The 13,933-nt window shown below is 46.9% G+C and overlaps 1 protein-coding gene and 1 long non-coding RNA gene across 3 annotated transcripts in view; both read left to right on the plus strand.

Moving 5' to 3' along the window:
- Positions 1-2,131, plus strand: part of LOC101642081 (glutathione S-transferase A2) — a 62,456-nt gene extending 60,325 nt beyond the window's left edge. The window contains exon 7 of one of the 2 annotated variants that reach the window (XM_045294816.1): positions 1,931-2,131. In XM_045294816.1, the coding sequence (XP_045150751.1) occupies positions 1,931-2,056 (126 nt within the window). In that variant the 3' untranslated portion in view covers positions 2,057-2,131. Of the gene's footprint in view, positions 1-36; positions 56-1,930 lie in introns of those variants that run through there. The other variant, XM_045294817.1, reaches the window with a different exon arrangement.
- Positions 2,132-7,257: 5,126 nt separating this feature from the next.
- Positions 7,258-10,285, plus strand: LOC123522242. The gene is made up of 3 exons (XR_006680520.1): positions 7,258-7,330; positions 8,568-8,616; positions 10,146-10,285. It is a non-coding gene; the product is annotated as an uncharacterized LOC123522242 (long non-coding RNA).
- The last annotated feature ends 3,648 nt before the right edge of the window (positions 10,286-13,933 follow it).

Genomic DNA, 13,933 nt, shown 5'->3' on the forward strand with positions numbered 1-13,933 from the left:
TGATTTCTGGCCATGGAGGCGATGGGCCATGGACTGGTGATGTTCTGAGCCCCAGCCCAGCCCAGGCCTTGACTCCCCCTCATGTCAGCAAGATTAGCTTCTAGGTCCAGGTTCTGACGCATGAAAAGGCCTTGCTCGGACAAGGACATCTGAAGTGCAGGGTACCCCTCAAACAGGATTTAATCATGAGAAAGAGCCAAGACTCAGCATCTATCTGCCCGGCCCTCTCTCCCATGGCTGCCTCTGGTCGCATCACTCTCTGGGACTTCCTTCTCGTTCTGTGTCTGAGTCTGTCTGAGCAGCCTCTTTCCCTCTGGCTCCATCGGTCAGAAGTTGGGTCCCTCCCTGCACAGCTCTCCCTTCTCCGGTCCTTATCTCTCACTGTTGTTCGGTGCCATTGCGTCAGTCCCCACCCATAGTGCCCTATTCACAAAGAAGGAATCCCTCCTCACGACTGTTCCTCTGCTTGATCTGATGGTTGGAGCCATTGTGTCAATCCATCTCCTTGAGGGTGTTCCTTCCTTTCTATGACCCTCTATTCTATCCAGCATGACGTCCTTCTCCAGGGACTGATGTCTCCTGACAACATGTCCAAATACATTTAAGACAAAGTCTCACCATCTTTGCTTCTAAGGAGCGCTCTGACCATACCTCCTCCAAGACAGATAGGCTTGTCCTTTTAGCAGCCCATGGTCCTTTCAAAATACTTGTCCAGCAGCACAATTCAAGTGCATTGATTCTTCTTCAGTCTTCCTTATTCAATGTCCAACTTTCACATGCATGTGACACTATTGAAAATACCATGACTTGGGTCAGGCAAATCTTATTTCTCAAAGTAATATCATTACTTTTCAATACTCTGAAGAGGTCTGTGGAGCAGATTTACCTGATGCAGCGAGTCTTCCAATCTCTTGACTGGTGCTTCCATGAGCATTGATTGTGGATCCAAGCAAGACAAAGTGCTTGATAACTTCAACCATTTATCATGATGTTACCTATTGGTGCAGTTGCGAGGATTCTGGTCTTCTTTACATTTGAGTTGTAATCCATAATGAAGGCTAAAATCCTTGATCTTCATGATCTCTCACTGAGCAAATACATTTAAACTGTCCCCAAGGTTTATTGTTTTTTGTTTTCTCTGTCTTCAGCTCAGCTCAATTTCCCTGTATCGTCATTTCTGTTATTTGGAAACTGTTCAGCCAGGTTGACTAGAGAAACAAATCCAGTGACACTCATATATGTAATGGAGAGCTTTATATCAAGGAGCTTTATATATCAGAAAACATCCCAGCCAGTCCAACTCAAGTCCTTAAATCTGATAATAGTGCACAGGTCACTCTCCAGACTCACACAGCCACATGCCATGGTGCATAACGCAGGAAGATCACAGGCCTCTGGGTGCCAGGCGGTGTGGATCCAATCCCACAGTTCATCACAGGGCTTGGTGGGTCTCAGAGAGGCTCAGCAGCAGGAAGGTGAAAGTAGAGGGGGGAGGTTCCCAAGACCCTCCTTAGGAGAAGACCACACCCATAAGGAGGCACGATCAGGCTGTGACCTGATTGACAGGCCAGACTCTACCCCTACACTTTTATTTATCAAGTTGACATGAAATTATGTAACTATCACCAAGACTTTATGGGTGCCGCTATCTGCAGACAGAAACACACATTCTTCTGTGTATTGCACACGCACAGTGAATGTACAAGACATCTCTAAGGATGAAGATGGGGAAGACTGGGAGATGAATTGTCTTCAGGCGAGGGTGCTATTGAGCAATGCTGCCTTCCTCTTATCTTGCTTTCTCTCTGGGTGTCTGCTTCCCACTTGGGTGCTGAGGGAGGGACTCAGTGGGGGTGGGTCCTGGAGGGTGGCAGGTGTCCTGGGCTGGTCTTGTGGCTCCTCCCTGAGGCTGTGCTGTTGTCCCCTGCAGGCCCTGAAAGCCAGAGTCAGCAGCCTCCCCACGGTGAAGAAGTTCCTGCAGCCTGGCAGCCAGAGGAAGCCCCCAATTGATGAGAAAGCTATAGAAGAAGCCAAGAAAATTTTTAAGGTTAAATAAAGCAGGTGTGGTGGCCAAGCACATGCAACACAAGTCTGAAATTTTATGGCAATAAAATGCTTTCCAAACTGTTAATCTTGACTATAGTGAAGCTAATAATCTTTTCCACCGAAGTGCTGGTTTCCTTTGAAATCAACCAGGTGTAGATTTAGGCCCCTGGGGGTAAGGACTTCTCGGCTACTCATCTACAGGTTTGAACCCATCTGTGGCACCATGGTAGAAAGGCCTGGAAATCTGCTTCCATAAAGACTGTAGCCAAGCAGAGCCTATGGGGTCATTCTACTCTGTAGCACATGGCGTTGCCGGGAGTTGGAACTGATAGGGTGGCTATGTGTTTTTTGTTTTCTGTAAAGACTTAGTTGCTATGCATTCATTGAATGAATAGTAGCTTGGTACATATTATGAACCATTCAGTGTTCCTAGAGCCAGGGACGTTGTGAAGAGCACGTCAGATGCAGCCTCTGATTCCACAGGGGTAAGTCGAGGGACAGAAAATATCAGACAGCAAACAGGCCATTCATGTCCAAAGTCACGCATGTCCTTTGCACCTGTTTCCTCCTGCTGCCATCAAAACCCACCGCAAACACGGTGGCCTTCTACAACGCAAGTTTGCTCTCTCAAGATTCCAGGGGCCAATGATCTGAAATGAAGGCGTTTACAGGACCACATTCTCTCTGAAGGCGCCAGGGAAGGAGTGGGGGTCGTCTGGCCAATGAGCCATATAAGGCCCCGTAAAATCATCAATACCAAATAACAGCAACAAAGAGAAGTGAGCGCAAGACTTGTGATTTGTTTCAGGAACAGCTGGCAGGCCAGCGTGTGGAGAATGGTGGGAGAGGATTGAGAGACGAAGTTGTGGAAAGTCATCTAGAATTGTCTACTACAGTGATACGGGTCCTCACCTAACTGAACTCACTGCCACTGAGTCAATTCCAACTCATAGTGATCCTATAGGACAGTGTTGAACGTCCCCAGTGGGTTTCCAACTCTTTATGCAAGTAAAATGCCTCATCCGGTACTTCAAACCAGTAGGGAGTTGGCTTTGGTTACCCATTGTCCCGTAGGGGCACTTTGAGTTGGCATGGATTGGAAGGCAGTGAGTTTGGTTTGGCTTGCTCTGATAGAGTGCCACCTGGTGCTCAGCCATGAAGTCAGAGGCTGCTAATTTCTCAGAACTACTGCTGGGCGTTGCCTGCACGGCGACCCTCTATGTAGAGTTGAACTTCTTCAAACTGTTTTTCAGGCTTGACCTTTTAGAACAGACTGGCCTCTTTCTCCAGTCTCACAGGGATTGCGTTGACTTCCCATGTCCATAGCCAGCTTTGTTAAACCTTCAGGACCCTCACCCCCTGGACTTGTTATGTATCTACCAGACATAGCCCCGTGTTCTTTAAGTTCCCTGCCTACCGCTTCTGCTGTCTCTGCTTTTTCTCCTTGAGCTTGCACCTCCACCTATGCCCAGGTGTTTTACTGAATATCTCTAGATAAAGATTTGACTACAACACACACAAACAAACAAATCACACCAACAATTTGCCCCAGTGCCCTACTTTCCAGTTTGGTTAAAAGGGAAGAAGAAGCGTTTGAAGTTGGCAGCTATCTCGACCTCCACACATGCAGCCTTCCTCTGTTTCACAGATGAAAGAAGTGGGATCCAGAGAGGCTGGGGTTTGTCTAAGGCAATAATTCTCAACCTGTGGGTCGTGACCCCTTTGGGGGTCGAACGACCCTTGATTTTTAACAGTAGCAAAATGACAGTTATGAAGTAGCAGCAAAAATAATTTTATGGTTGGGGGGTCACCACAACATGTGGAACTGTATTAAAGGGTCAAGGCATTAGGAAGGTTGAGAACTACTGGTCTAAGTCAGTGGAAAATGTGGCCCCCTGAATCACAAGTCAAAGTCTCACGCAATAATTACTTACTGAATCAAAAAAAATTTTTTTCTGTGTCCTAGTAGATGGATGATATCTTGTGCTAGGTGCAGAGAATTGGGTTGAACAAGATAGACAATGGTCTTTGTCCTCAAAGAATTCATAATTTAGTTGATGGAGATTTAAGTATCACAATAATTACATCCTGTGTTAAGGGAGGTAAAGAAAATGGAACAGGCACTATAATAGAGAGGGAGTGTTGGGCGGTGAGAATGGTTAGCAGGCTTCCCTGCCAAGGGAAGGTTGGATTGAGACCACTCCCAAGTGTCTCCAAGTGTCAGCCCTTAAAAACCTCATGGAGTTCAGTTCTACTCTGACATGCATGAGCTCTTCATGAGTCGTTGTTTACCTGGTGGCCGTGGGTCGCTGGTTATAATGGAGTCATTGGCATGGGTGGTGAGAGGGCTCTACTTTAGATGGATGACCGGAGAGACCTCTCTTAGGTGACTTTTCAGATGAGGCATAAAAAGGGAGGAGAGACTAGGCATGTTGTGAGGTGAGCAGGAGGTTTTTCGACAGAGGACCCACTGTCTTCAAAGACTTGGCACAGGAAAGTCCCCTTGGCATAGGAGAGTACTAGTGTTCTTGAGAGGAGGTCCTTGTGGCTTGGTGGACACAGCGAACAGGCTCCGCTTCTGAGCAAAAGATGTGAGATTCGAGCCCACCATCTCGGAAGAAAGGCGTGGCGATTCATTTCCTAAAAAGTCAGGCAATGCTCGCCTGCTCTGACAGACATGGCATCACCAGGAGCCGGAGTCACATGGTGACATCTGGTTACTGGTTTGGTAGGTTGGCTGGAGGGCAGGGAATAGTGAGGAGCGGGGACCTGATAGCCTGGGTGGCAGAGGGCAGATGCCCCAGTCTAGCGAGTCCTGCCGAAGAGTGTGGATTGTGTTCTAAGAATGGTAGGAAGTCAAAGGCCAATATAGACTGTGCCTAGAAGACACAGTGTTTTAGGGGGGTTAGTTTTCACACGACAGCTGTTTGAAAGCATACCTTCGACCAAAGGAGAAAATCTGATCATGCTTTGGCACTGAAATCTGACAAAGATAAAACTTTGGAGATCCATATTGCCAAAGTCCATTATGTTTCTGGAGTCCAGTGGATAAGTATGTTGGAATAGTTTATGAAATTTATAAAATCAGTGAAATACACTAGCAGCATGCAGGAAAGGGGCCGACGACGATGTATAACTGGGACTCCCACAGGCTGACTTGGAGCTACTGTGGGAGGTGTTCCCGACCACAGCAATGAAGCGTCGGAAGTGTGCAATCCTACTCTGAAGAAGGGGGAGTTACTGCAGGATGACCCACCTGTGACCCGAGCCACAGAGTGAACCGCTGTCGTAACTGGAAAATGGCACCAGCATGTTTGCCTGGCCAAATTGCCACAAACCTTCACTTAAAAAAATGTAATAAAGCAAAGCACAATAAAACACGCCATGTCTGTATTTTCTTGGCATGGTCCACTGAAACAATAAGTATGAATCAAAACATTTTCATCACCCACGACACAGAGTGGGTCTCTCTTCACCTGGAACAATAGAGGAGGGGTCAGGAAATGGAGCCTATGGCTCATCACCTCCATGGACAACTGCCTCCTTGGCCAGGAGCAGCTGGTGGGTGTGAACCACCGATCTTGGAGTAAGCAGTCTAACGCTAATTTAGAGAGGGGAAATTACTCAAGAAGCCGTATTACTAAAGCCCAATTTTAATAGAGAAAAGTAGAATGGTGGAATGAAGCCTAGACTGTTGGGAGATACATTTCCCAAATGCCAGACTGAGAAGAAAAAATAAAAACCAAGGCATGTTGATATCGTGTGTGTCTTCTTCTTCTTTTTAAAAAGTATGCTCTAAACAATGGATTGAGTCCTTTGAACTGTCCCACAGAGGCACAGTTGAACGCTCTGCAATTATCTTCTTAGCAGCCCTGCCTTCTTCTTGCTGAAGTACTCCTGGCCAGAGGGATAAACGCCCAATAATTGCTCTAATCCCTCCCTTTCTGCAAAAAGATGGAGAGAACTCAGATCAATCTTCTTAGAGCCTATTATACCTTATTGCACTAAATTTCATTTTAATTAAAATAGATTTAGAGTTGTTAGGGAGAGAGCTGGGAAAAGTTGGTGCAAGATCAAAGTTTAATTCTTATTGCTCAGAGTTCTGTGCAGGATCATTCGAGGAAATGGGTACTCTCTTTTCAAGCACTCAAATTAAAAATTTTCAGTCCAGATACTAATCTAGAATGTATTTAGTATATCCATCTAGCACTTAAATCACAGATGCTGGAAATATCTGAGCTCTTCAAACTGTAGAGTAAATGTATTGTTTAAAGAACATAAAAACCACAACACACATGGTTGAAAACGAATGAACCTTAGGATTCAATCCTGTTTGCCAGACACTTGTTACTCTCTTGTCTCAAATTAATAACAATAAGTTAATAAACTAATTGAATAAGTGAAATGGGGACTTACTAGATTATGTGTTACACATATGGATGATTTTGTTTGAAAAAATATAGACATTGGGAGACACAATATCAAGAATATATCTTTATAAAATTCAGCAGCCCATTTTTTGTTTAAATTCTTCATTTCTAGTTGACTTGAAATAATGTATAGGATTTTTGTTTGCTTGTTAGTTGACTGATGGGATTTAACTTTCATACCTTACTTTAGATCGCCCTCTTACATCATCATGTGCTCTCCCATTCATTTTGGAAGAATGGCAAATCTTTTCAGAGGGGACCCCCTATCATCGAGCTTCATTCTCTGTTGGGAGATAAACTTCCTGTTAGAATATAAGGTAGAGGCTTAAAAAAATTTTTTTTAAAGCAGGGAACTAATTAAGAGGCTTACATTCAGAACAAACTCTTGTTGTTCGGATATACTAAAACCTTGCCTATTGGGCTGTCCAGAGGAAAGCCTACTCAGGCCGTCTTCCTGTGGTTCTAAAGTTTAGAGGTCTGTTCATCAGAGTCCCTCTTTGTTTTTGTAACAGAGCTTTGAATGTGACACAAGATGATTCTTCTCTTATTTTTGGTAAGGAAGGAGGCATCTACTATATGCTTAATTCTCTTTTGATAATTAAACATTTTTTACTTGCTATTCAAACAGATTCTAAGTCATGTCCCCTCTGAAAGGGGGGTTTTGTGTTCTCTGTAGAAATAGGGATGAGTCTGTTCACAGAGGCACAAAGGTAACACCCTCTTTATGTTTCCGTGTTGCCGCTGACTCTGGTCCATGGCCACCCCGCGTGCCGAGCAGAACGGTTCTGTAGGGTTTTCAAAGCTGGGATCTCTTGGAAGCAGATGGCCAAACCTGTCTTCCAGGGCACCGATAGGTGAGTTTGAATCATCAACTTTTTGGTGAACAGACCAGAGCTTAACCATTTGGGTCACCCAAGGTGACCATGATACTCCTATAATTTGGTTTAATTTCTGTTTACAGCCCCATTCCACCAAGGGCACAAGATTAATTGCAGGTCATTTCGGTCTTCTCCCCAACACACACACAGACACACACACAGTCTTCTCCAGGATTTCCTCTATGTTCCATAGGCTTATGAAGTCAAGGCATCAGGGAGCGGTCTGTCCACCCATCCTCATTCCCGTCTTGCTCCCATCTTGTCTCTGTGTGATGGCTTTCGCAAAAAACTGCTATGAACACCACAGGCCTTTTGAATGTGGAATGATGCCTTATCATCACTTGGCTCTTTCTATACCTTGCTGGGATGTGGAGAACTCTGAGGCTATGTTACGTCCATCTTCCAGACAGGGGGCCAGATAGTGCTACTCAACGCTTTTGAGTAATTTTGAATGTGAGAGAAACAAGATCGCTTTCCCATGTTCTTGGAGACCATAGACCAGAATGGGTTTTTCTGGATCTGCCTTTTGAATTACCTGAGAGCTCCACCAGTGCTCAAATAGCAAGCACGTTTTAACTCAAAATCCAGAGTCAACAACTCCAAGGTGTCGGCATCTTTGTTCTGCCATTCACTGATTTCAGAAGCTGTTGGGGGCGACAATGGGGACACGGAAATGTGCTAAGTAGGGTGCTAAGTAGGGGTGATAAGAAAGAGCCCATCTCCTTTTTTTCCATGGGAGAACAATGGGGCAGCTACTTCCATAAGGATTCCCAGCTTTGGGGAGCCCAGGCGGCAGTTCTGCTCTGTCACATAGGATCAGTATGCATTGGAATTCATTTGATGGCAATGGGTGATAGGTTATACAACTCAAAACCAAACACATTGCCATCAAATCAATTTCAACTCATAGTGACCCTGTAGAACAGGGTAGAACTGCCCTTGTGGGTGTCTGAGACTGTCACTCTTCGCTGGAGTAGGAAACCTCTTTCTCCTGTGGAGCAGCTGGTGGTTTTGAACTGCTGACGTTGCGACTAGCAGCCAATTGTGCAACCAGGTTGACATCAGGGCCCCTTCTAGGTTACAGGACTCTGATTTTCTCAAAATGTTATCCTGTCCAAGGTAAAAAGGTGTTGCATGTGGTGTTTTTGTGGTTCTTGCGAAAAGAAGAAAAATAGCAGAGTATTGATTTGAAAAATCAATGATCATACTTCAGGTTGCCTAAGGATTTGGAGCATGCTGGGACCATAATGACACCAGGAGAGGTGAGTAGATGGGGCAGGGAATCAGCGCAGCCAGTGTGGGGACCTGCTTTTGTCAAGGCCTATTTAGGGAGCAGGTGTTTAGACGAAGAAGCAGGTGTTTGGAGAAGAAGCTGGCACAGAAGTTCAGCTGATGAGCAAGTGGTATCTGCTCATTTCTTGCTTGTGGGCCCTTTGCCAGTGGCTGCCCGGTCAGCTCTGAGCCATGACTAGCCCACATAGATCAGGGTTTTCAAGGGCTGGTTTCCAGAAGTGGATCACCAGACCTTTTCTCAAAAATGTCTCTGGGTGGACTCGGATGGCCAACTTTTCTCCTAAATCGTGCTAAGAGTTTGCACCACTCAGGGACTCTGAGCAGGCCGCACAGATTTTGTTATGAGCCGCTTCAATCCACTCCACCCACCCCATCTTCTTCTCGACCTCTGTAGAGGGAACTGGTTATTCAGTCTTCTCAATCCACCCCACACCCATGCCTCCCTGCGAAAGAAACAACAGAACTCTGAGTCTTCTCTATCCATCCTAGTAGCCCACACGAATTGCACTGTTCCCCCGTGACCCTCCCGGCCTCCTCTTAATGGCTCCCATTATGGCTTCCTCAGAGCCCCAGCTGAGCTGATCAGCACCTCTCCTGAGGTCAAGATTTGAGCAGATCGGTAACCACAGCTTAAAACATTTTTGCACGTGCTTTTGTGGTTCACAGCAGCTCTAACATGCAATGTTAGGAGCAGCCAATTTGCTTCTACGTGAGAGGAAATGGGCAGAGAGAGATGAGTAACCAAGATCGGTAAAGTTCTCTAGGGTTAAGTCCCCGGCCCCAGTTTTTACCTTCGATAGGACCACCAGCCCCATAAAGGCAGGCTCCGGTCACATCTTTCATGATATTGTATGTTTTGTGCCTTGCCCAGTGCCTGGGACACAGCAGCACACAACACATATGCGTAGAATAGGTGAATGACGCATCCCCTTAGTGTCTCCTTTTGTATCTTGGTGTCTCCTGTTAGTAAATACTACGAGGCTTGCCTTAGGAAGATTAGTAAATTACTATTCAAAGGGTGAAAATGATTAAAGATGTTTGGCTACTGACCAAAATGCGGGGGTTCCCATCCACCCAGATGTGTTTTAGAAGAAAAAGTTGGTGATCTGCCACTGAGAAATCGGCCATTGAAAACCGAATGGAGCACAGCTCCACTCTGACCCACTGGGGGCTACCATGAATTGGCATCAACTTGACAGGAAGTGGTTTCGGTTTTGGATGAATTCTCCAGACCTCTTGGTAATTAGGTATACTGTTCCACCATTCATACATCCATACCCTCATTCATACCATACATTCATCCATACATTCATTCATACCCTCTTCATAGAGAACCTCCTTAGGCCAGGCACTTTTAGGAACGGGACATAAAAGATCAAAAGAACATGAACATCAAGGGACTTCTAACCAAAGTGGTGCAGGATAGGCCTTGAAAATGGCACAAGCCATTAGCAGGGGGTGCATCTCTGGCCCTAACCCTGTCTCTGATTTCCTCCAGACTTGCCCCTTCACTGGAGGGCTTCCCCTGGAGCCCACGAGTGGTCCTTCCCCAGCTGTCGGAAGACACATGTTCCTGCGACAGAGAAGAGCATCGGTCTCCAGCTCTGTTTACCAGAGAGATGTGTTTCTCTGCCTGATCTTACCCAGCAGAGGCAAGCCCCTATATCAGGTGTCTAGACCTTCTCCGTCGGGGGCGTCTTCGGCCACATCTTCCTTGCTGCTGTGGGCCTGGCTGGCTCCCATCTGCCTCCTCCTGAAATCTCAGTAGCATCCAGATGGCTCTCCCCTCTTTTCTATGGGATACATTACCTCCTAGTCTCTCTCCTGCCCCCACCATGATCTCCCTAACTATCTCAGGGCTGAGAGGATAGTTCTGGCTGCCCTCAGCCTCCTTCTTCTTCTGAGGTCAGCTTCCCTCCCAATTCATCCACAACGTTGGACTACGTCACTGCTGTTACTCATCATTCATGGAAGGCATCCCTTATGCTGAGCACATTACATGCTTGTCACCAACCCTGCCAGCAAGGTGATTCCAACTCATCGTGACCCCAGATAACAGAGGAGAGTTTCTGAGGCTGGAAAATCATTATGGAAGCAAATTGCCTCACCAATCTCCCTTGCAGTGGCTGGTGGGTTTGAAGTACCAACCTTTTGGTTAGGCGTCCAACACTGTGCTATCAGGGATCCTGTAAAACCTCTTACCAGCCAAGGAGGTTGGTTGTATTTTCTCCATTTTATCAATGAGGAAGCTGACACCCTGGGAACGTAACTGTGCAAGGTCAAACCTAGCTACAGTCTGGATGTCTCACTGCATCCGTGCACGTCAGTGCCCATTCTCCACGAGGCCCGTGGGAGCGACCTGTTTAGGAAGAGATGGTTCAGACAGGGTCCACGGGACTGGAGGGCGCGAAACCCGGGTCCAGGAAGCTCATTGAGGCAGCACATTCATCTCACGCACATCCCACCCACACTCACCCCTCAATTTTTGTGAGCGATGGGAGGGCTGTCCCCATCTCCGTGTGACTCAGACGGTACCACAGGGCCTGTGCAACTCCCCTGCCTTTGAGGAACCTCGGTTGGGCTGAGCAATGAACATTTTTTTATGATGGGAATTCATACATTGGTGAAAATAGAACACTGTGATGCACATCAAGTGCCCACCACTCAGGTACAGCAATGAGCAGCAAAAGGCCATCGGAGTTGAATGCATTCGCCCGCCCCATAACCTCCACAAGGAAATCAGTTGGATGCAAATTTCACCACCATATACTTTCATCCATAAAACTTTCACATGCGCCTCTAATGAAACACGCTATCATCCTACCTTACCATACCTTTAAATAATGACCCAGACAAAAATCAAACCCAGGCCCACTGGGTCCATTCCAAGTCACAGAGACCCCGTCCAGGGTTTCCGAGGCCGCACACCTTCGCAGGGACTGCAGCCTCTTCTTCCTTAGAGGAGCTCTCGGGGCTGCCGACTTTATAGTTCGCACTCTGATGCTTATGCCGGAGTGCCTCACAAAAACCAGAAATCCTAATCATAATTCCTTGTATCAGCTGTTCCATCAGAGTGCAAATTCTCAGCTGAACCGCATACTTTGCAAGATTGGTATGTTCGGTTCAGAATGCCTCCTTCCAGAAAAGGGCCCCCACGTGGCAGGTGTCTGAAACACCTCTGAAAGCTCTCTACTCTGTAGGCTCGCCTTTCCTCTTTGCTTCTCATGCATGAGACCAACCTGTCCTATGAAAATACAAAAGCAGAGACTTGGCAAGTGATTTGTCAGCTCTCACATAAATTCAACAGGGTTTCTTAGCCTTGAAGGAGCCCTGGACACAGTGGGGTATGCGGTAGAGGGCTAGTCACAAGCTCAGCAGTTCAATCCCACAAGCCATTCTGAGGGAGACAGTCGGCTCCCGTAAAGATCTACAGCCTCAGGAACCCGCAGGGACAGTTCTACTAAGTCCTATATGGTCACTGCGAGTTGGAACCAACTTGACCTTGGCGAGTCTTCTTAAAATGCAGAGTCTGATTCAGTCGGTGTAGGTATGGCCGGACAGTCTGTATTTCTAATAGCCTCCCGGTGATCCAAGGCCCAGCTGGTCTGGGGCCCCTTCTCTGCAGAGCCAAGCTACTGAATGCCACCGGAACAATTTTGCTGATTTTACTCATTGCATTCCTACAGCGCTTCTCTGTCTTCTCCACTCCCAGTAACTGTGCATCTGGAGACTTGATTGAACGCCAGGTTGCAATGGTTAGCTCTCAGCTGCTGACTGAAAAGAGGTGGTTCCAGCCCACCAGCTGCCCTGTGGGCTGATAGAAGCTGATCTGCTTCTATCGACTTGACGGGGCAGGAAGCCCTATCGGGCAGTTCTATGCTGTCCGCTAATGTCACTACAAGTGGGTGTTGACTGAGGCTGTGAGCTGTGCTGGTAAGGATCCTTTAAAGGCATGCTCACCACGGCACCCCATGGAGTCACATTGTGCCTGATTGTCCCACTCTTAGTCATGCCAGCTGCTTAGAATCATCAGGCTGATCTTTCCCTTAGAGAGCCTCTTACTAAGACGTTAAGTGGCCATTAAGAACCATGGCTTAGACTAGGGACTCTTCACTCTGTCTGCCCAGAAGAGGCATCGAGAAACCATTCAAAAGACATCAGTGGTAAGTCCTACTCAGAGCATTGAAATCGGAATTTCTGGGCATGAATCCAAGATCTGTGTGTGGTATATGTGGTAGTATGTGTGTGTGTGTGTGTGTGTGTGTGTGTGTGTGTGTGTGGTGTTGTGTTGGTGGTGTGTGTGTGTGTGTGTGTGTACATGCCCACGCACACGCGTACAAGTGGGCAGGTATTAAGTATCCTGTTGTGAGGTGCCATCCAACTCCCAGCAGCCCTGTGTGTGCAACAAAAGGAGACACTGCCCGGCCGGGCCCCAACCGCACAATTGTTACCTCTGAGTCTTGCTGCCCCATTGCGTCAAGTCTCTTAGATGATGCTAGCAGGCAGCCAGTGCTCATTAAAAACCACTGGCCTCCTCTTCTTTATAGGACTGAACTACTGAACTGGATGATAGGAAAATTACATGCCAATAAAACTACTAAAAAACAAAGCAAACCATTGACCTGGATCATTTACTGTGATTTCCAAACTGGTGCTGTTTTTCATCTATACATTGTTCTACACTTATTTTTGCTGAGCTCTCCCTGCATCTACGTGCCATTTTAGGATGGCAGCCCGAAGAAACGCTCACACCCCTTCCACTCCTAATGCCCCCTCCACCGCTCCCAGAAGCCTGCTTACTGGTTAGGGGCCCCTGCAGGCACCCCGAGGTGCCTTGGAGTATCCCGGGCCCCCACCCAAGTCTACTCTTCCATAACCCCGATGGGCCATCTGGGGTGAGAAGGAGATGGATTTTAAATTTCTATATTTCTGTCCTCTTTCTTTCTGCATGCCATTCTGTCCCATTTTACTCCTCACGCATGAACACAGATTGTGTTTCTAATGAAGACATTTTCATTTTCCGGGGGGAGGGAAGGGGGGTGTGACAAGGCTCACTTTGCCTAACTCTGCAGTTTTGCTTTAAATCCCAGTGAGTCACTGAAAATCCTCTTGACTTCACCCCAGCTTCAGAGGATGCCAGAGCTAAAATACAGAGATTAACTTGGAAATCAAAACACTCTGGCTTCTCCTCATCCCACCCAGTTTCTCCAGCCTGGGCTTGTCTTGGTGGGAGGGGAGTGGGGCCCCTGGATAGAAAAAGAGAGTGAGGTGGCAGTGCTCAGACAT

Source organism: Echinops telfairi, unplaced genomic scaffold (assembly GCF_000313985.2).
Source record: "Echinops telfairi isolate 266 unplaced genomic scaffold, ASM31398v2 ScPeMD7_3533;HRSCAF=4204_1, whole genome shotgun sequence".
Lineage (NCBI taxonomy): Eukaryota > Metazoa > Chordata > Mammalia > Afrosoricida > Tenrecidae > Echinops > Echinops telfairi.